The following is a 21,743-nucleotide window of genomic DNA, read 5'->3' on the forward strand; positions in this document are numbered from 1 at the left end:
TGCACTGGACTCCTGTGCAATGTGTTTTTCCATGATCCATTACCACAATCATAAGGCTTTTTACAATGCACATGAAAAACGCAGTAAATACTGAGCAAAACTGGTCGTGAAAAATTGGCACTGAACAAACCCTTATTAAAAACTGTTAGAGAATGTCAGTTTTTCTGATCTAACTGTGGAAACTCTACAACCATTTGAAAGCAAAGGCTTTAGAGACCACAAGCCAGTAAGAGGAGGAGGATGGTGATATTTATACCTGTGCAGTGTAGCTGCTTTAGCGATTGACTTTCTGACTTAATTTAAATGAAAGAAATGCATATTTCCACTGATCACGTGTCCCAAGTGGCCTTTTTAAAATGTTGTTTTGTTTGCAGGTGAAATGGTGGCTTTAAAGAAGGTACGTTTGGACAATGAGAAAGAAGGCTTCCCGATCACTGCTATACGTGAAATAAAGATTCTCCGACAGCTCACCCACCAGAGTATAATTAACATGAAAGAGATTGTCACAGACAAAGAGGATGCTGTGGATTTCAAGAAAGATAAAGGTGCACTTGTTTCACAGTTTGTACTTTTTCTCATTCAGTTAAACACCAAGTAGTAGCTTGATAGTAAGATTAATGAGAGGGGAACAGAATATACATATCTACATGCTATACCTTTTTGCACATGTGATACGTTCAGTTTGTTTGTTTGGCAATCATAGATATTTTCCAAAGAAAGGTTCATATATACAATTCTGACCAATGGTGATTTTGCAAATCAGATGGATCACTTTATTCAGTAACTTTTGATCCACTTTTTGAATATTCGTGGAAATATTTGGCATTTTTATCATTTTAATTTTTCTCCTTTACAAAGATTCAACCAAATTAGTTACAAACCAACACTTACCATATGTCTGTTATGTTTCCATCATCCTCTAAATGTCCTTTTTTTTTATTATGACGGAAAAGGGTTTCAAATCCAACTACAAATTTATTTCTGTATCTGATTTGAATATTAGGAATTTTTTGACATTTGACAAAAATATGTTCATTAAGCCGTACAATTTTAACCTCTCACCGACATGTGACGTAATACTACTTCACATACCGGGTGCGGGTGCATGGAGAGGGCTCACGGGCTGAGAGGGCTTCATGCTGCATATTGCAGCAAAGGCTTACCAGTAACAGCCAGCACCGATCGTGGGAGGTTTTCCACCGAGCGGTGCCGCCAGCTTGCCGTGGATCGTCGCTCCCCGTGACGTCATCGGGGAGCGGTGATCCGTCGCCATAACGGCATTGGGTCTTCCGAAGACCCGAGGCTGCTTCGTGTTAACCCATTCATTACATTGTGCTATCAGCACATCCCCTTGCTTCGTGTTAACCCATTCATTACATTGTGCTATCAGCACATCCCCATGTACTGCCATACTGTAGTATGGCAGTATAGTATAGGTTCGTACAGACAACCTAGGGTTTAAGTACCCTAGGCAGTCTGAAAAATAGTAAAATTACGAATTAAAAAAAAATTATTAAAAAACCCCATAAAACTTCAAATCACCCCCCTTTCCCAAGAACTGATATAAATATTAATAAACAGTAAAAATCCTAAACACATTAGGTACCGACACGTCCGAAAATGCCCGATCTATCCAAATACATTAACGGTTTTTCACTGTTTAACCCTGTAACGGAAAATAGCGCCCAAAGTCGAAAATGGAACTTTTTTGCCATTTTAAAAATTATAAAAAAATTCGATAAAAAGTGATCAAAAGGTTGTACAGTCCTAACAATAACATTGAAAACGTCATCAAAAGTCCCAAAAAACGAAATCTCCCAACGCTCCGTACGCCAAAGTATAAAAAAAGTTATTAGCGCCAGATGATGGCAAAATCCCCCAAAAATTTTTTGTACAGGTTTTAAATTTTGTAAATGTGTGAAAACATTCTAAAACCTATACAAATGTGTTATCCTCGTAATCGTACCGACCCAAAGAATAAAGTAGACATGTCATTTGGGGCGTACAGTGTAATCCGTAAAATCCATTCCCTCAAGAATACATCATTAATGCGTTTTTTTCCACCAATTTCACTGCATTTGGAATTTTTTTTTCCCGCTTCCCAGTACACGGCATGGAATATTAATACCAACATTTTGAAGTGTAATTTGTTACGGGGAAAATAAGCTGTAACAGAGCTGCGACAGGAAGGGGTTAAACCATTATTTCAGGCCCTCTATGGTACTTGAACCCTAGAGGGTCTGATCACTGATGCAATATACTGCAGTACTATTGTACTGTACTGTAGTATATTGGCACTTGAAACCATTTTAGGTCTATTACAGATCCTGCTATGATATCATGGCATTCTTGTTTAAGGGTATTGTCCACTGTTATTTCTGTGTTACTTGCTCTTTTCCGCTGGGTGAAAACTGTGAAGGGAATTTACAGGTGATTAACTTAAAAACATGCAACATGTCCTTTTAGCTTGATAAATAAGATACTGAGCTGTAACTTGTCTTTGACCTTTGACACCACCTTGCCTCCCCACCACATTTAATTGTTTTTACTTTTTAGTTATTGCAATGTATGTTTCTTTTTTTTTTTTTTTTTACGCATTATTTTCATGAAACTCATACTAAATTCAACAATATCTGAATGCATGTCTGTGTTTCCATCATAAATAGAACGGGTTGTGCCAGTTCCACAAAGAGAGCCAGTGCACATCAAGCTCCTGTTGACTTCTGCAGGACTACATTCAGCTGTGTATTTCTGTTGGACTCCATTATAAGTGCATTTGATGATTATTGATGTAGATGGGAATTTGAATCTGCATTTCTACATCAATTTAATTTATTTGTAATACAACTATTAACCCAGTTCTGCTTTCTTGATTGCAGGTGCATTTTATTTGGTATTTGAATATATGGACCACGACCTGATGGGTCTGCTGGAATCAGGACTAGTGCATTTCAATGAACTTCACATTAAGTCTTTCATGAGGCAACTTATGGAAGGTTTGGACTACTGTCACAAGAAGAATTTTTTGCACAGAGATATAAAATGCTCAAATATTTTACTAAACAACAGGTAATTAATGTTCAATTGTACTGTTTCTTAGTGACGTGACCTGTAGGACCTTGACCCAAATATTTTCTGAAGGTTGTCACCAGGAGAACTATTACACCGCCGCTCTTCACATAGTTGAAGAGAACAAACCTCTTTTTTGTCACTTGTAGCTTCCCACCACACAACACATTTTTTACTGTTGTTGATCTTCACATGGAGTGATCTAGATATTGTGCCTATAGCTTTGGGTATACTTTATGGAAAATATTCTGGATTTTAATATGATACCAAGGATTCTAGCCTCTTGGGCTCTTTTCACACAGTAGATCTTTTATGTTGGAATCCATGAATTCTGTGCTTTGGTTCCAAGACTGAAACTCTATGGTTTGGCATATTTCCACTTGATGAAGACCTGTCACCAGAACTATTCTAATAGTCTTCACTTCACAGCTTGTATCTTCAACCTATTACTTTGTTTTTCTGTTCCACACGCATTGCCATACAAGATTCATTCATTTGTGTAAAGTGCACTATTGTTCCCAATCCCTCCTATATATTTCGTGTTTGTGTTTTCTTTCCAATAGGGGGCAGATCAAGCTTGCAGACTTTGGACTTGCAAGATTGTACAGTTCAGAAGAAAGGTGAGCCCTTGGGCTATAGAAAGCATTTAATGGGTATTTTTAAAGGATTCTTCTTGTTTTCACTGATCTGACTACTTGATAGAAAGAGCAGTTTCAGTAGCTAACTTTTGTAAAAAAAAGCGTTATTATCCATAGAGAAATTGCTTCTTACGTTACCCACACTTGTGTAAATCTGCTCTGCAGGTCAGTGTGCATGAGTCATTTTATTTCCATTGTCTACTTTGCCTGTATTTATGCTGATGATTTTTAGTCCATAAATTCACTCCAGAAATCACTGCACTGTTACTTCTAGGTGGAGGTGGAACACTACATTTTCCTTGCTTTGTGCCTCTATTTAAAGGAAACCTACCACTTCCAATAGGGCTTCTAAGCAGCAAATGCAGCTCATGCCGGTGCCGGCACTTATCTTCGTTTTGTTCTTAATGCGCACAAGATCACTTCCTATTCAGGCGCACGCACGGTGCACATGGTGAATCTACTTCGTATATAAAGATTACTAAAGCGTTTAAAAGCTTTTAAACTGTTTAAGAACCCTGAGCTGGTGCACAGCATTTGCTGCTTAGAAGCCCTATTGGAAGTGGTAGGTTTCCTTTAACCCCTTAAGGACGCAGGTTTTTTTTTCACTCATTTCTTGCTATCCACCTTCAAAAATACATAACTTTTTCATTTTTCTGTGTACAGAGCTGTGTGACGGCTTATTTTGTGCGTAACAATTTTAACTTCTCAGTCACATTATTTATTATTCCATGCCATATATTGGGAAGCTGGAAAAAAAATGTGGAAAAATTGGGAAAAAAACATGTTCGTGTCACGTTCTTGTGGGCTCAGTTTTTACGACTTTCACTGTACACTCCAAATAACATCTCTGCTTTATTCTTTGGTTTGGTGATACCAAATTTATACAGGTTTTATTGCATTTTAATATATTTTCAAAAATTAAACGAATGTGCACAAAAAAGAAGAAAAAAATTCGCCATCTTCTGACGCTAATAACTTTTTCATATTATGGTGCACTGAGCTGTGTGATGTGTCATTTTTTGCAAAATGAGCCGACTTTTTCATTGCTACCATTTTTTGTGGACTGTGCGACATTTTGGTCGCTTTTTATTCCATTTTTTAGTAAAATAGTGTAAAAGACGCGTTTCGGACATTTGGGCGCCATTTTCCGTTATGGGGGTTACCACTGGCAATAACCATTTTTATATTTTGATAGATCGGGCATTTTGGCACACAGCGATACCTATTGTGTCTTTGACTTTTGTAGGAGAGAGACACATATCAACTTTTACTGTTTTATTACATTTTATGTCAGTTCTAGGGAAAGGGGGGTGATTTGAACTTTTATGTTTAACATTTTTTTTTTAATTATTTTAAAAAAAAAAATTTAACTTTTTTTTTTTATTTTACAGGGGTTTTTTTTTTAGACCCTCTAGGGTACATTAACCCTAGATGGTCTGATCATTCCTACCATATACTGTACTTTATTACTACTGTATTGAAGTAGATGGCATTTCTGCCACTCGCTCATTGTAACAAAACTGCAGAAACCATGCAGCTGGGGTCTGACGAAGACCCAAGATGTTAAAATGTTGCTAGATATCGGATAAGCTACTGTAATGATGAATAATGTATATGCTCTCAGAAATAAGTAGAGCTAAATCTACTTTGTAGTAGATCATTACATACTCTCAATAAGTGATGTCAGAGATTTCTTTTTTTTCTCATCATTTCCATGTTTAGTCGGCCCTACACAAATAAGGTCATCACACTGTGGTATCGCCCTCCTGAGTTATTGCTTGGAGAAGAACGTTATTCACCTGCTATTGATGTCTGGAGCTGTGGGTGAGTGAAAGCATCTATTATGGAAAGTATAAATGTGACGATTTTGGATTTTTTCCATTTACTTTTTGTCATTTCTTCATATATAAGTTTGTATCCTCTAGTTATACCTTATGGGTGATTGGCAGCTGCATTGGAGATAGAAATTAGGGCTTATGAACAGTTTTAGTTAAAAAAAAAAAACAAACAAAAAAACCGTAAAGGGCCAGCTTATCTCCGTATGCTCATAAATAGCTAGTCCTGTGGCATTCCTTTGGTAGTAGTGCAGGAATCGGGGACACTCACAGGTTATAGTCCATTTTTTATTTGCACACTGAAGCTAACAATATAAATTCAGCCTATGCAAAGGCATAAACAAAACAAATCCTGTTTGGCTGAGCAATAACTAATGCAGGCTCAGGCCCCTCTCTAAACGTGTACCTGGCTGCCAGGCACCTGCACGTGACCAGAAAGATGAGGTGGCTCTCTATTAACTTTGTATGCACCCGTCCCTGTGGGATATACAAAATCACCAAAGCCAGGATAGAATCGGCGTCCCACTACCAGCCTACCGCTCCTCCACAGTAAGCGGGCCCAATACAGACTTTTCTGTTTCGTCTATGTTGGCAGAGCCAGCATAGACATCCTAGTAGACACCTGCTTACCACATGTCTACTTTAACCCTCATGTTACAGCAGACAAATCAAGGGGTTTTACCTGTACATCAGGTACCCTGTCCGCCCAAATTACACTTCTCACTATCTGGTATATAAAGCTGAGTGTATGTCTGCTAAAGGAATCTGCAAGTCGCATTTACAATCACCAAATGTTGCACAGCCGAAACGCCAAACACACTATGATGTCGGAAATCGCCTGTGCGGCGCAGCACGCAGGGGCGTTGGAAATGTGAGTAGAGTGTTTGTCTTTTGTTTTTTTCCATGGACTTCAGTATAAGCCAAGTTGGGGTTTTCAGTACATTGTTTGGTGACAAACTTGTCTCATACTCGAGTATATACATATAATATGTGTGTGAAAAATAGCAACATTCCAAGGTTTCCAGCAAAAAACCTTACCATTACCTTTATTTCGCTGTGGTCTTGTGTAAATAAAGGTGCACACACATAATATATTTTTATATTTTCATTTTTGAAGTATAACATAATGTAGTATCTATGTAGATTGAGACCTAATAACTTGCCCATTATAACATATTTCATTTGACTTCTGAAGAGCAACACTTTTAAGTTTTTTTGTATTTTTTTTTTTCTCATTTTGATAGGTGTATTCTTGGTGAGCTGTTTACAAAGAAACCGATCTTCCAAGCAAATCAAGAATTAGCACAACTTGAACTCATAAGGTGAGAGTGAGGCATGCTTTTAAACTTTAGTTTTACATAGAGCACTGTATGTAGAGAAGTCCCTTGTTATCTCCTAATTTAAATGTGGACTATTTAAATGTGAATAGGAATATTTCAGTTTCTTTCTGGAGGCCACTTTATAGATTTTCAATCTTAAAGGTTATGCATTCCCCACCAAGAATTCTGTGAAAGGCATATTTAACTCTATTCAGAGTCTGCAGCAACGTCTTTAGACGTCACTGTAGTTTTCTGCTGCTCCCTCGGCAGCCGCGGGAGCAGGACACAGTTTCCGGATGTCAGAGGCACCCGAAGACCCTAGGGAGAAGGGATATGCGGTTTGTTACCGCTTCTCCACTCCTCGCAGCATCGCGCTGAACAAGCACGATGCATAGAGGAGCAAAGCCGGCGTGGCCACCAGCTCCATAGATTCGGTGGTCATGTGACCGCCGAGTCTAAAGAGGTGAATCAGAGCTGCTGGGTCTAATTAGACCCAGTACAGCTCTGATTTGAATCCCCAGTCACAGGTGATGGTTTTCCCTTGTAAATGAGGCTCTTACAGATGCCTCAGTTAAGCCCCTTCTACACTGGCGTTTTTCACGCGCGAGTTCTGCGCGTCAAATGCATTGCATTGCACTCTGTCCCATTGTATTCAATGGCTCTTTCTTCATTAGCATTGTTTTTCACGCGCGTGCTTGCGTTCGTTTGCACGCGCGTCAAAATCGCAGCATGCTCTATTTTTGCGTTTCACGCCCCATTCAAGTCTATGGGGACGTATCAAAAACGCATTGCACTCGCGAACATTGCAAGTGCAATGCGAGTGCAATGCGTTTTAAACGTAAGGGTTGCTAGGTGACCAGAATAACAGTATTTCCCCTGCTCGCGAACGATCATTTAATTAAAAAAACACAATGAAGAACAGTGAAGAATAGAATAAAAACAGTGAACACAGGATCATTTAAGAGAAAAACACAGTGCAGAATAGATTACAGATGTTCGGCACATCTGCTTACTTATCGGGAGATACGCGCGGAACGGTGCGCCCAAAATAGCATGTGAAGAACAATATATATGTGTGTGAAGAACACATTGCAGATGTATTTAAACATCTGCAATGTGTTCTTCACACACATATATATTGTTCTTCACATGCTCTTTTGTGCGCACCGTTCCGCGCGTATCTCCCGACAAGTAAGCAGATGTGCCGAACATCTGTAATCTATTCTGCACTGTGTTTTTCTCTTAAATGATCCTGTGTTCACTGTTTTTATTCTATTCTTCACTGTTCTTCACATCTGCTAACTTGTCGGGAGATAATATACACGGGGAACAGTGAAGAATAGATCGCAGATGTTTGCAACTTATCAGAAGACATTATTTTTTAATTAAATAACACATTTTAATCCCAAACCATGGTCCCTTTGAAAAATGCTCGATTCTCCCATTGACTCGCGCGTGAAAAATGCGCCAAAAACGCTAATTACTCCAAGGAAAAATGGAACAAAAACGCAGCCAAAAACGTCAGTTTTTCACGCATTGCACCCTGACGTGAAACGCAACGCTAGTGTGGAAGGGGCCTTACATGGAAAATCTTGTAAAAGAGAAAACATAAAGTAAAATCTTTTATGACCTCATGGGGGACAAATAAAGTAAAAACAAAACCGCAAAAAAAAATAATATTCATAAAAACACAATGACATTTCTCCATATAATAAAAAAAAAATCCCCCGCTACACTACAAAAAGCATGTTCAGTTTAAGTTCATTTGAAAATTTAAAAAAGTACTATAAATTATATTATACTAAAAATGAAAAGTCCAAACGTTTATTACCTTTTTAATTAGCTTTGTGTACCGCAAAAAAAAAAAGTTATGGGCCTTAAACTGGCGCAAATGAAAATTTGGTAAAACTGGCCAGTCACTAGAGCTTTTTCAGGCCACGTTACTAAGGAGGTAAATAAGTTTATCAAGATGGTAAAAGAAAATAAACTATGCCTCTTTTACCATCCCCCCTACACAGTGGGTGACTTCTGTCGCTTAAACCCGCTGTGGGTGTTAATGGTGTAAGGCAGCAGACAAATCCACTTGTGACACTTGCATGCCGCCGATTAGCTGTTTGAAGTGTTTTTATTTTGTAGGAGGTCTGTGTTTACTGTGTTACTCCATGCTGCAATATTTTGTAACTTTGTAATAACTTGCATTTCCATATCCTAAATTAAGGTGTGCTTGAGGTATAAATTAGCATCTGTACTTACCTGCTGTATTTTTCTGCATTCCTCCCTAAGCCGCATGTGTGGAAGTCCGTGTCCTGCTGTATGGCCTGATGTGATAAAGTTACCGTATTTCAACACCATGAAACCAAAGAAGCAATACCGCCGAAAACTCAGAGAAGAATTTGCTTTGTAAGAATACCATTTGATTTCTTATACATTAGTAATATTAAATAATGAGAGACGGATTCACTCTACTATGAAATGTAGGCAATTTTATTACAGAAAAATCCTCTGATTATGTTTCAGCGTTCCTCCAGCAGCATTAGATTTGTTTGATCATATGCTAGCACTGGATCCCAGTAAAAGGTGCACAGCGGAACAGGCTCTGCAGTGCGAGTTCCTTCGGGATGTGGATCCATCAAAAATGGCACCACCTGAGTAAGTAATACTTGGCACTCCCTTCAGCTGTGTTGCTCGCAAGGACAATATGCTAACCTGTTGCTTTCAATATCCAGTTTTCCGCTAGCATTATTTATTCAATTTCATGGTTCCGCCTCATTGCTGTATACCCAAGTACATTGAACCATGGTTACCATTTTTAGGATTCAACACTTAAGTTTATTAAATGAGGTTTGTTTCTTTCAGCCTTCCTCTCTGGCAAGATTGTCATGAGTTGTGGAGTAAGAAACGCCGAAGACAGAAACAAATGGGCATGCCCGATGATGCAACGGCACCAAAAATACCAAGAAAAGACTTATCTGTGGGCCTGGATGATAGCAGAAGTAGCACACCCCAGAGCTTGCCGGCTTCTTGTCAGAAAACTCAGGGATTTCCTGGTGTTGGATTAGGTAAGAGCACAAAAACAACAGGGCCTTTGAGCAGGAAAACAGTTTGCCTTCCCTATTTAAAGATGGTGTGCAAAGAAGTAAACTTATCTTGGTCAAAATATAATATTAAAGTAGCTTGGCACAGGGGTGAATGTACTCTAAGGCATGGACAGCATTGGAAGCTCCCCTGGAATTAAAATATTTAAAGGATGGTAATGTTGTAACATTGACAATCTTGTCCCAGGGTGCAATGATCAGCTGCAAGGTGTCTGTAATAAAGCTTTATTGACAATCCTTGTTCATATGACGGCATTTTTTTTTTAATCCAATTGTCACAGGAACAATAAAAGAAGCTGCAATTAGAAAATGTGCCAGTTTCTATTTGCATACAAATTCAACCTATCTTAATTGTAACCCAGTGACTACCTGTAGTACAAATGGAAAAGATATTATAGCCCTGTCAATACACCTTCACCTTTTAATGATGGGGTTGGGAAACTGCAAGGTCCTAAAGGCCCAAAATATTTGGATATAAAAGAGGTTAAGTGGTTTTATACAGCCCATTTTGTACTACCTTTGCCCCCAATGGGGCTATCCTCTCCAGTTTTGTCTTTGAACACACCACACATCTTTGGAGAGTATTTAACACAAAGACTAGTATCAGAGAAACAAGAATAATTTAGTCTAAGACCTGGTGCCCCAGTTTCTGTTGTGTACAATATTCGTTGTCCCTTACCACACATCTCTATTAACTAGCCCTTGTTAATTATCTACTATCCATTTCGGATGTACTGTACATTGGGAGAATGTACATATATTCCTCAAGCTGTTATTATGTAACTTCTGAGAAGGACATTGTGTTACAAAAGCAAGGATTAAAACAAAGTTTTTGACAAATATTTGTCTACCTGCACAGGTGATTTGTCATAATTTATGGTTTTACTTTATATTTTTTGAAGGTTTCTCGAGCATTGGACAGCAGCTGAATCAGAGTCAAGTGGCTATATTGCTGAATTTACTGCAGTCGCAGAGCAGTGTCAGTATGGCACAATTTGCCCAAGTTATGGACATTAAGGTGAACCCAGAAACTCAGCAGCAGCTGAATAATCTGAATCTTCCAGCTGGTATTCTTGCATCCACTAATAAACCTCCAGAACCACCAGAAGAGCTTCCTCTTCCTGCTGCAGCACCTACTCCTGAGCTGACGAAGACTTCAGCAGAAGCGTCTCAAGCTTCTATTCAAAGCACCTTTGCCGTCTTATTGTCTCAGCTGGTGAAAGAGCAGGAACAAAAACAAAGCTCTGAGGTAGTACAAGTGGCTCCTGAAAATAAGCCAAATGAGGAGACTCTGAAACCCAGGCGACCACCCAGCCCTGCACCTATCGGTATGTAATGTGGCTAAGTAATAGATACATGTATACTAGTTTGGCCGATCTTTCTTTTAATTGGTCAAGCTGCTCTGGACCATCTTGAGCTGCCTAGTGCAGTCACCGATGCTAGGCCTCATGCACATGTCCACTCACCCCACCTATAACTTACTGAAGTAACTGCCCCCGCGGCAGAAATAGGACTTGCTCTATCAATTGCAGTGTGGGAAGTGTGCCGAATGTGGTGATACACTATGCATGCATTGCACTGTGCACATAGGTTATGTGAGTTTATATATTACCAATAAAAACAGATGTATTGTGGAAAGGGAGACGTGCTGGATATACACATCCATTTGATATTATCATATTAATTATGGTTATTTTCAGCTCACCTCGATTGTCTAAAATTAAAAACAGCCAAAATGACAAATTGAATCATTAAAGTTCATTTTAGATCAGATTTTTGCCTTTATACTAAAAGAATAAAGATTTGGCCACTAGCTGCCACCTGTGAAAGTTTGGCATATGAGTGAATCCGGTTTGCTTCTTGTCTGTGTAGAGCAGGTTGACTAGACAAAATAAAATGCAGGTCAGGAAGGGCAATTGATGATTGGTGGTTTTGTAGTGTAGAAACTGCATATAAATCCTGCAGCAACTGAACCTGTCCTAAATTTGACATAAGTTGTACTAATTCTTTAGAACGATATCTAATTTTATTAATTTTTTCCTAGATGAAAATGCCAGTGAGGCCAGCCCAGAGCCAACACTCAAAGATCTACCAAATGAACAAAACCTTCCTCACATTTTGCCTCCAGATCAACGGCCTCCTGAGCCACCAGAACCGCCACCAGTGGGTGAGGAAGACCTTGATTATCGGACAGAAATGCAGCAGGTACCAAGTGCCAGCGTTCCCTCTACTGGTGACCCTCATGCACAAGTGAAGGCAGCACTCTTACAGATAATTGCTCAGCACCAGGCTCAGGAAGAGGATAAAACTGGTACAGATTACACTGGGGGAGCATCTTTTCTGAAGGCACAGGACTGCACAGAAAATTTCGGACAAACTTTCTTGCCAGCCACTTATAACAGTGACATGGCAGCAAACATGCCTGGTGTTGCAGTTTTGGAAGGGCACCTTGAAACTCAGCCTGTTGACAACTACAGTACTTCTTCATCTCAGATTGGTAACCTGCTCCCAGCACACCCGGCTTTTCCTGAACCCTTTTGTAACTCTGCCACCACTTACAGGGACAGCTACCTCAGTGCTGGCTCCAATATGTTCAGTGGCGACAAAGACCACAGATTTGAGTATAGTCAAAGTCCGACAGTACTTCTGGGAAACAATCTTTCTGCAGGTTTGGACAATCATAACTTGCCAACAAAAATGCCTAATTTTGGTTTCGGCACTAATATACCAGAGCATCTTGGTTTACCTGCCATAATGCACAGACCTGCATGGACATCCCCTCACCAGGGCCCCCCCTTCTCTCAAGGACACGGAGGACATATGGGCACCTATGTCAGAGGTCGGGGGAGGGGTTTACCATTCTAATTTTTCTTCCCTCAGGCAAAATATTTCTATCTGGAATGACTTTTTACTTTTCCGCCTGGCTGCGTTTTACAGCAGCCAAATAGTAGACTTGATAATTGATTGGACAACAGCTTTATTTTTATGTATAAAAATAAAATAAAAAAATGGTCTTGCAATACGACGACAGTGGGAGATATAGGGATGACTGCAATTGAGTCTGCATTTTGAGAGCAAAGTAATTGACACATTGACAAATACTAGCAGAAAACTTTATTTTGTACTTTCCTTTTTAGTTTGATATCCATTTTAAGGACATCCTTTTTAGTTTTGTCCCCTTGCACTTGCTGAAATTTTGAAGAATCGGCACACTCATGCTTATTTTTTGTACATTTGGACCAATGTTTGGTAACGCCAGGGCAGTGCTTTAATTCCTTGATGTTTCTTTGTACAAAAGTACCTAGTCAAAGGTCACTGTCCGTTCTTTCACAGCTTTGTGTCATTGTGAAACTTTGTGCTCATTTCAGACAAAAAAAAAAAAAATTCTTGTGATGCAAACGTTTTATCAACTGTTTTCTTTCTATAAAGGTTAAGGAAATAAATGTTGATTAAAACGCCAAATTCTGAAGTCTGATCTTACATGAAATGTTTTACTAGACTCAACTTTTTCACTGTATAGCAGCCACAGCACATTAGAAGAGCCTACATGTTTATATAATTGATCCATTTTTTAATAAAGTCTTGGGAATGAAACCAGGACCAGCAAACCCGAATAATCTGTACGCTGCTCTGTGAAATGGTGGTACAAGAGTGGCTGTAGCTTCAGAAAATCAATAACTATATACAATGAAATTTTTGTAAATAGAAGTGCACTTAATTTATATTGCTCTAGAATGTTACATAGTTACCTAAAAAAAAAATATATATGAATATTCCTCACCATTTTTATGGGAATTTATGCTCTCAGCTGATCTTCTGGTGCGACTGCAGCACCTGGACAGGTTTAGCGTCAGTAGTTGGTGGTGGAGATGTAGTGAATAACATTAGAAAGGTACTGTAATAATAATAATTCTTATACAGGCAGTCCCCGGGTTACATACAAGATAGGGTCTGGAGGTTTGTTCTTAAGTTGAATTTGTATGTAAGTCGAAACTGTATATTTTATAATGGAAGTTCTAGACAATTTTTTTTCTTTTGCCCCAGTGACATTTGGAGTTTCAAAATTTTTGGTGTAATTGGACCAAGAATTATCAATAAAGCTGCATTACAGACACCTTACAGCTGATCATTGCAATCTGGGACTATAGTAAAGCATCCAGAGAGCTTCACCAGAGGTCACAGTGGGCAGAGGGGTCCGTCTGTAACTATGGGTTGTCTGTAAGTCGGGTGTCCTTAAGTAGGGGACCGCCTGTATAGCGCCTACAGATCATGCTGCACAAAGCTTGCCAAATTGACAAATATGCATAAACCTACAAGAATTTTTGGCCCATTCTAAATCTAGAAGTATTTCTATAGAGCAGATTCCCCATTGCCGTTAAAACAGTTTTGTCATCTCTGCAGACTTTGGAGCGTGTCTACGAAAGAGCATTTGTGCTTGTAATCTCTAGCCATTCACCCAGTGGTGGTCAAGTGCAGTGGGGAGTAGGCCTCTGTGTAGGCCAATTAAGTTCTTTCCGTACAACCTCCCTACTCATGCCTGTGCACACTTCTGGAAGGGAAAAGGACTTTTTACATAGGTTCGCATAATATTGGGAGCATACAACTCTCTTCTAGGTAAAACTTGAGGCCAAGGCCAGTCCCATAACAACTCGGCGCACCCCCACCCCCCTTCATCACCAATCCTTACCTCCCTGACACCATTCTTTTGTATATATAGTTTGTGTACAAATACTTATGAGCTTAAAGGAAAGCTCCAACGTGAAATAGTAGGTGTAAGCTGCAAATACCAAGCTTATTTTCGTTATTGTCATAAACCGCTGTATTTCCGGCTTAAACATTTTTTAATGTTTATCTGTGAAGCAGCTTTGGCGCACCATGCCCGCGACCGGCCTATGTAGGCGCGCGCTTGGTGCGCCGAAGCTGCTTCACATATAAAAAATTAAATAGTGTTTAAACCGCAATACAGCGGTTTATGACAATAACGAAAATAAGCTCCGGCAACAGCTCACCCTGAGCTAGTGCTCGGTATTTGCAGCTTACACCTACTATTTCACATGGTAGGTTTCCTTTAAAGGAAACCTACCACTTGATTTGATGCATTATGAAGCAAACATACCTTGAGAATGCTGTAAGTACACTGATGCAGGATCATATCTTGATAAATCCCTGTACTGAGTGGTTCTGCTGATAAAACAGATATAACATTATGATAATGAAGCTCTGTGCCTTCTATGGCTGGTTCAGCGTTTCTCCTAGCACATTAGTTATTCACTGCAGGAGAGGATGATGTAATCCCTGGGTTGTGTCTGAAGGAAGAATAATCAATTGCTGCTGTATATGAGTGATCGAGCTCAGGTTGATTGGTCATGTCTTGTCTAATTCTCCATTTGTCATTACAAGCTCCTGTGTGTAATGTGTTCAGCCAGCCTGACCCAGCTTTCCGAAGGTCCTGAATGTTATAATTGTTTGTTTAGCAAAACCACTCAGCTCAAGGATCAACCTAGATATGATCCTGCATCAGTGTAGCTACAGCATTCTCAAGGTATGTTTGCTTCATAATGCATCAAATGGTAGGTTTCCTTTAAAGGGGTTGGCCGCTTTATCTAATGTTTTTTGTAATGTGTCCATAAAATGGCCACAGATGGAGGGTCATGTGATCTCTAACTAACGATCGTTCATGGACAGATAGAGATCTCATGACCCTCCATCTGCGGCCATTTTATGGACAGGGATGTCTGTCTGATAAGGCAAGACAGGAGACTACACTTTACATATCAAGAAAGTGCAGCATAGCTTTTAATAGATGTGCATTAGTAAATTACCTAATATCCTGCCACCCACACTTACACACACATTACAAAAAACATGAGGTAAAGTGGCCAACCCCTTTTAGTTTGGTTCTGTACATTACTACAATGAATTTTAAATAAAACCATTTCAATGCATGTTCAGACTTTCGGCTTTATTTTGGTGCATTAAACAAAAGGATTGTGTAAAAATGTGAGGAACTAGATTCCCTTCATTTCACGGTCTCAAAAGTAACTGTACAAATAAAATAGTTGTAAAAAAAAAAGTTAATTTCTAATATTTTGATTAACCCCTTAAGGACGCAGGGTTTTTTCTCTCATTTCTCGCTCTCCACCTTCAAAAATCCATAACTTTTTTTTCATTTTTCCGTGTACAGAGCTATGTGAGGGCTTATTTTGTGCGTAACAAATTTTACTTTCCCGTAATGTTATTTATTTTAGCATGCCGTGTACTGCGAAAATGGAAAAAATTCCAAATGTGGAAATGTTTTTGTGGGCTCCGTTTTTACGACTTTGACTGTGCGCTCCAAATAACACCACCTCAGTTTTATTCTTTGGTTCGGTGCGATCGCGGTGATACCAAATTTATACAGGTTTTATTGCATTAATACATTTTCAAAAATTAAATGTGTACAAAAAATTTTTTTTGCCATCTTCTGACGCTAATAACTTTTTCATACTTTGGGGTACGGAGCTGTTTGAGGTGTAATTTTTTGGCAAAATGAGCCAACGTTTTCATTGCTACCATTTTGAGGTCTGTGCGACATTTTGATCACTTTTTATTCAATTTTTTATGTGATGTAAAAAGGTGTAAAGAAGTTGCATTTCGGCACCATTTCCCGTCTTTGAGGTCACCGCCGTAACAGTTTTTATATTTTGATAGATTGGGCATTCTCTGACGCGGCGATACCGAATGTGTCTGTGATTTTTACTGTTTATTATGTTTTATATCAGTTCTAGGGAAAGGGGGGTGATTTGAATGTTTAATATTAATTTTTATTTTTTAAACTTTTTTATTTTTTTTCACTATTTCTTAGACCAGTGGTGGCGAACCTATGGCTATCACCCCAGGACAGAGTTCACCAGACAGGAACAAATCCACCGAATCTTTCTGCAACCTTGGCCACTTAAGAAATGCTGCTCTCAGCGCTATTTTAAAGCAACACTTCATTGGTTGTTTGGAACTGCGGGAAAAGTGAGAAAGTGTGGGCTGCAGTATCTTTTTGAGTTACCTAGCTGAACCCCTAATTCTTCCTCTACACAGAGACCCTGAATAGAAGCTACAATAAGAGTCTGAATTTACACTATTTCTTTCAACTGTATTGGTGTCCTCAGGGGGCCAATATGATTGAAAGATGTGGAATAACAGGTAGCAATATGTTACTGCTTAAAATGCCATGGCACTTCACGGTAAATAAGTGAATTTTGGTTGTAGCTTGGGCACTCGGTCTCTAAAAGGTTCGCCATCACTGTCTAAGACCATCTAGGGTACATTAACCCTAGATGGTCAGATCGCTCCTACCATATACTGCGATACTACTGTATGGCAATATATAGCATTTTTGCAGCTCATTCATTACAATGAGCCACTGGCTCATTGTACGAATCTGCAGAGGCCAAGTAGCCTCTGGTCAAACGAAGATCAGAGGCTAGCATGGCAACTGATCGCCGCCCCCCGATGACGTTCGGGGGAGCGACGATCGTAATAAAGATGGCGGCGCCCGCGCGCAGCCGTCTTTGCCGGCGGCAACAAAGGGTTAATAGCCGCAGTCGGTTTTTAGCGGTGGGGGTTTGCTGCAATATGCAACAACCCCCACCCTTGTATGAAGAGGACTCGGCCCTCTTCACACATTCCCTGATTTGAGTGCCTTTGAACGTGGCATGGTTGTTGGTGCCAGAAGGGCTGGTCTGAGTATTTCAGAAACTGCTGATCTACTGGGATTTTCACGCACAACCAATCTCTAGGGTTTACAGAGAATGTTCCGAAAAAGAAAAAACATCCAGTGAGCGGCAGTTCTGTGGGCGGAAATGCCTTGTTGATGCCAGAGGTCAGAGGAGAATGGGCAGACTGGTTCGAGCTGATAGAAAGGCAACAGTGACTCAAATCGCCACCCGTTACAACCAAGGTAGGCAGAAGAGCATCTCTGAACGCACAGTACGTCGAACTTTGAGGCAGATGGGCTACAGCAGCAGAAGACCACACTGGGTGCCACTCCTTTCAGCTAAGAACAGGAAACTGAGGCTACAATTTGCTCATCGAAATTGGACAGTAGAAGATTGGAAAAACGTTGCCTGGTCTGATGAGTCTCGATTTCTGCTGCAACATTCGGATGGTAGGGTCAGAATTTGGCGTCAACAACATGAAAGCATGGATCCATCCTGCCTTGTATCAACGGTTCAGGCTGGTGGCGGTGGTGTCATGGTGTGGGGAATATTTTCTTGGCACTCTTTGGACCCCTTGGTACCAATTGAGCATCGTTGCAACGCCACAGCCTACCTGAGTATTGTTGCTGACCATGTCCATCCCTTTATCCTGCTGAAAGTAGCCATCAGATGTTGGGTACATTGTGGTCATAATGCGCCATGTCATAAAGCTGGAATCATCTCAGACTGGTTTCTTGAACATGACAATGAGGTCACTGTACTCAAATGGCCTTCACAGTCACCAGATCTCAATCCAATAGAGCATCTTTGGGATGTGGTGGAACGGGAGATTTGCATCATGGATGTGCAGCCGACAAATCTGCGGCAACCGTGTGATGCCATCATGTCAATATGGACCAAAATCTCTGAGGAATGCTTCCAGCACCTTGTTGAATCTATGCCACGAAGAATTGAGGCAGTTCTGAAGGCAAAAAGGGGGTCCAACCCGTTACTAGCATGGTGTACCTGATAAAGTGGCCGGTGAGTGTATATCTCCCACTACTCGGGCCAGAGAGAGACCCACTAAAGTGCATAAGTGGAGACAGTCATAGAATGTCCCTACACTCTTTATATGTACGTCAAGGCTCAATTATGGAGAAATACTCTGAGCGCCGTGTCACCATACATCGTGTATATCGTGTCGCCAATATACACCTCTGATGAACTGCTACGCCGACTATTAGCAGGGAAACGCGTTAGGTGTTAACTCTGAGCCGTGTCCACACACGTATAACAAAAAAAAATAAACAAAAACTCCGTAAACTATGATATTTTCACATTTGACCTTACAAAAAAATTATCAAAAAGGTAATATTTACCCTGACATGATATCAATAAAAAGTACATCTTGCCCTGCAAAAAACCATCCCCAAAACAGCTCTGTAAGCAAAGAAATTTAAATATTATGCCCATTAATACATGGCGATAGAAAAACAAGTGAATAACGCCATAATTGTGGTGAGCCAGAGAATAAACACCAAGAGAGTTAATAAAAATCTTATCAATTGAATCCCCCTAAATCATTCACCTGAAAAGTGTCCAAATTACCAAAAACCAGCCTGCAAAATGTGACAATGCAGATCTGCTTTGGATGGTGCCTCCTTCCCTTCTATGCCCGGCCGTGTGCCCATAGAGCAGTTACCAACACATATGGGGCATTAGCAAACTCGGGAGAAATTGAGTATCAAATTTTTTGCTCAAATTAAAAAAAAATACAGCTTAAACAGGCATTTCCCTGTGGTAGTCTGTAACCAACATATAAGCTCCAGAAAAGGCATATTGCCCCAGTTCAATGGAATAATAATATGTGACAAAATGGTTGAAGTCTGCGCCCCTAATTTAGCTTCACAATATATAATCCTTTCTTTTTGGTACCATGAGTCAAGGCCCTTAGATACTCACCTTTCAGCAGCTTATTCCCCATCATGCAGATGGCATGTAATCTTAGGACCACATATTCAAAGGAAATCATAGATCCAGGCACTGTGACTTCGGTATTAATAATTCTTTATTTATATAGCGCACACAGATTACGCAGCTCTGCACAAAGCTTGTCAGAGCAGTCCCTGTCCCCATGGGGCTCACAATCTAAACAACCTACCAGTATGTTTTGGAGTGTGGGAGAAACCAGAGGACCCGGAGGAAACCCACACAAACACAGAGAGAACATACAAACCCTTTCCAGATGTTGACCTGGGTGGGACTAGAACTCAGGACTCCAGTGCTGCAAGGCAGAAGTGCTACCCACTGAGCCACCATGCTGGTAATCTTCTTATATTTGCTACCCATGGCCTCCTTCCTTCTAAAATCAAGTCTCACAATTATTCTAATGAGCCAGAAGGGCTCTGGGGACATTAGCAGAGCCTCACAGGCTGTTACAATGAGCAGAGCAGGTCTCTCCTCCCTTTTCCCGTTTAATCTAGCAGCAGGAAGGGGGGAGGGTAAGACAGTGTAACAGCTTGTGAAACCAGAGCACAGAACACCCCCTCAGAGACTTACAGCCTAAATAGCATACTAAAGTTGATTTTAGAAGGAAAGAGGCAATGTATAACAAATATAAGAAGATTACCACTGTCACTGTGCCTGGATCTATCATGCTTTGACGGTAGCTTTATGGTAGTCTATAGTATTAGCAGCTACAGAAGAACACATTACGGAATACTTAACAGATTGGTCTCCAAATCTACCTCATTTTAACCTTTAACAATCCCAGAAGCTAGAGGCAAAAGAAAAGCCGTGGGTTTGTATGCATCTTATATATTTCAATGTGTATGTGTATTCATTCATGTTTGCATACATATTTAGATTTTTTTAAACTTGCTGTTGTGTGTGTGTGGGGGGGGGGCTACAGTTGTATTTATCTGGGAACAGCTATATTATTTCTCAGTCATTTTAAATTATAATATAATATAAAGTCAACTACAACACAATGTAGCCTTTGTAGCTTACTTATTCAAACTTTCTGGAGAAAGACGGTTTCACATAATCTAGGTAATCTATGATCAGAGATTGGCCTAATAAACCACTGTTGTCAAGTAGCTTAGCAGATTCTGGATCGTGTTTTCTTTCATGATCTGGTGCAGTGGCATCATCCAGAAAAAAACTAATTGCATTCATTCAAAACAATGCAGCCTTATTTGCATCAAAAGCCAGCCAATTGCTGGTGGTTTCTAAAGGTTAACGGGATGAATGAGGGTGCGGTCAAAGGTTGCATTAACATTTTTCCAGAAGGTTAAAAATACTCCTGAATATAAGACAGAATAGGGCCACTCGGCCACTTAAATTTTAAAGAGCAAAAAAAAAAAAAAAAAAGAGTTTAACTTTTAATTCTCATGAATTGTGTCCCTATTCTGTCTTATATTTAAAAGTAACTAAACCCAGCTCACCAATGGTTCAATGAAAACAAAAATACTCATGCACACGCACACAATGCGCACACAGAACACTGCACACACTCACCCATATGCTTTTCAATGGAAACATATGCAATTAGTAACCAGCACCTGGCGTCTTGTATGGTTTGTTTCCACAGAAACGCATAAGCAATCATAATGATGCTTGCCACCGGGTGCTGCGTTTATACATGCAGCTCAAGTGCCATGTGTGACCGCACCCCAAAATCTCTGCGGAGGTAAATACCGGAGCCATTACACAATTGTGTGCACATAGCCTTCAGCCTTGTGCAATCTAATAGTACAGTAGTGTAAGGATGAATGGCGTTACACAGAAAAGCTAGAATCCTGAAAAAGAAAATGTTTTACAGTCCTGCTTCTACTAAAACAGCACAATTTATAACTGGTCAAGACAAGTAGCCCGTGCAGCCAGTGACTGGCTAAGTAGTCACACATTAAGAGGACCAGAATACATAAGCAAATTTTTATTTTGATCTATAATATCGGGTACACGGAGCCATAGCTATCCAACTATATATAGCCTGCAAAAATGTGATTGTTAAAGGGAAAAAAAAACACAAATGGCATGAACGTGCCATGACCGCTACCAAGGATTGTGTGACCTTCTTAAAATGCTGAAAATGACCATGACCTGGCCATGCGTT

General features: G+C 40.0%; 1 protein-coding gene across 1 annotated transcript in view; it reads left to right on the top strand.

Annotated features, from left to right (window-relative positions):
- CDK13 (cyclin dependent kinase 13) overlaps positions 1–14,004 on the top strand; it is a 29,916-nt gene extending 15,912 nt beyond the window's left edge. The window contains exons 5-14 of the mRNA XM_072153328.1: positions 375–545; positions 2,880–3,069; positions 3,633–3,689; positions 5,430–5,531; positions 6,787–6,864; positions 9,145–9,261; positions 9,379–9,510; positions 9,718–9,920; positions 10,859–11,284; positions 12,001–14,004. Of these exons, the coding sequence (XP_072009429.1) occupies positions 375–545; positions 2,880–3,069; positions 3,633–3,689; positions 5,430–5,531; positions 6,787–6,864; positions 9,145–9,261; positions 9,379–9,510; positions 9,718–9,920; positions 10,859–11,284; positions 12,001–12,821 (2,297 nt within the window). The 3' untranslated portion in view covers positions 12,822–14,004. The remainder of the gene's footprint in view (positions 1–374; positions 546–2,879; positions 3,070–3,632; positions 3,690–5,429; positions 5,532–6,786; positions 6,865–9,144; positions 9,262–9,378; positions 9,511–9,717; positions 9,921–10,858; positions 11,285–12,000) is intronic.
- The last annotated feature ends 7,739 nt before the right edge of the window (positions 14,005–21,743 follow it).

This window comes from Engystomops pustulosus, chromosome 5, assembly GCF_040894005.1.
Source record: "Engystomops pustulosus chromosome 5, aEngPut4.maternal, whole genome shotgun sequence".
NCBI lineage: Eukaryota > Metazoa > Chordata > Amphibia > Anura > Leptodactylidae > Engystomops > Engystomops pustulosus.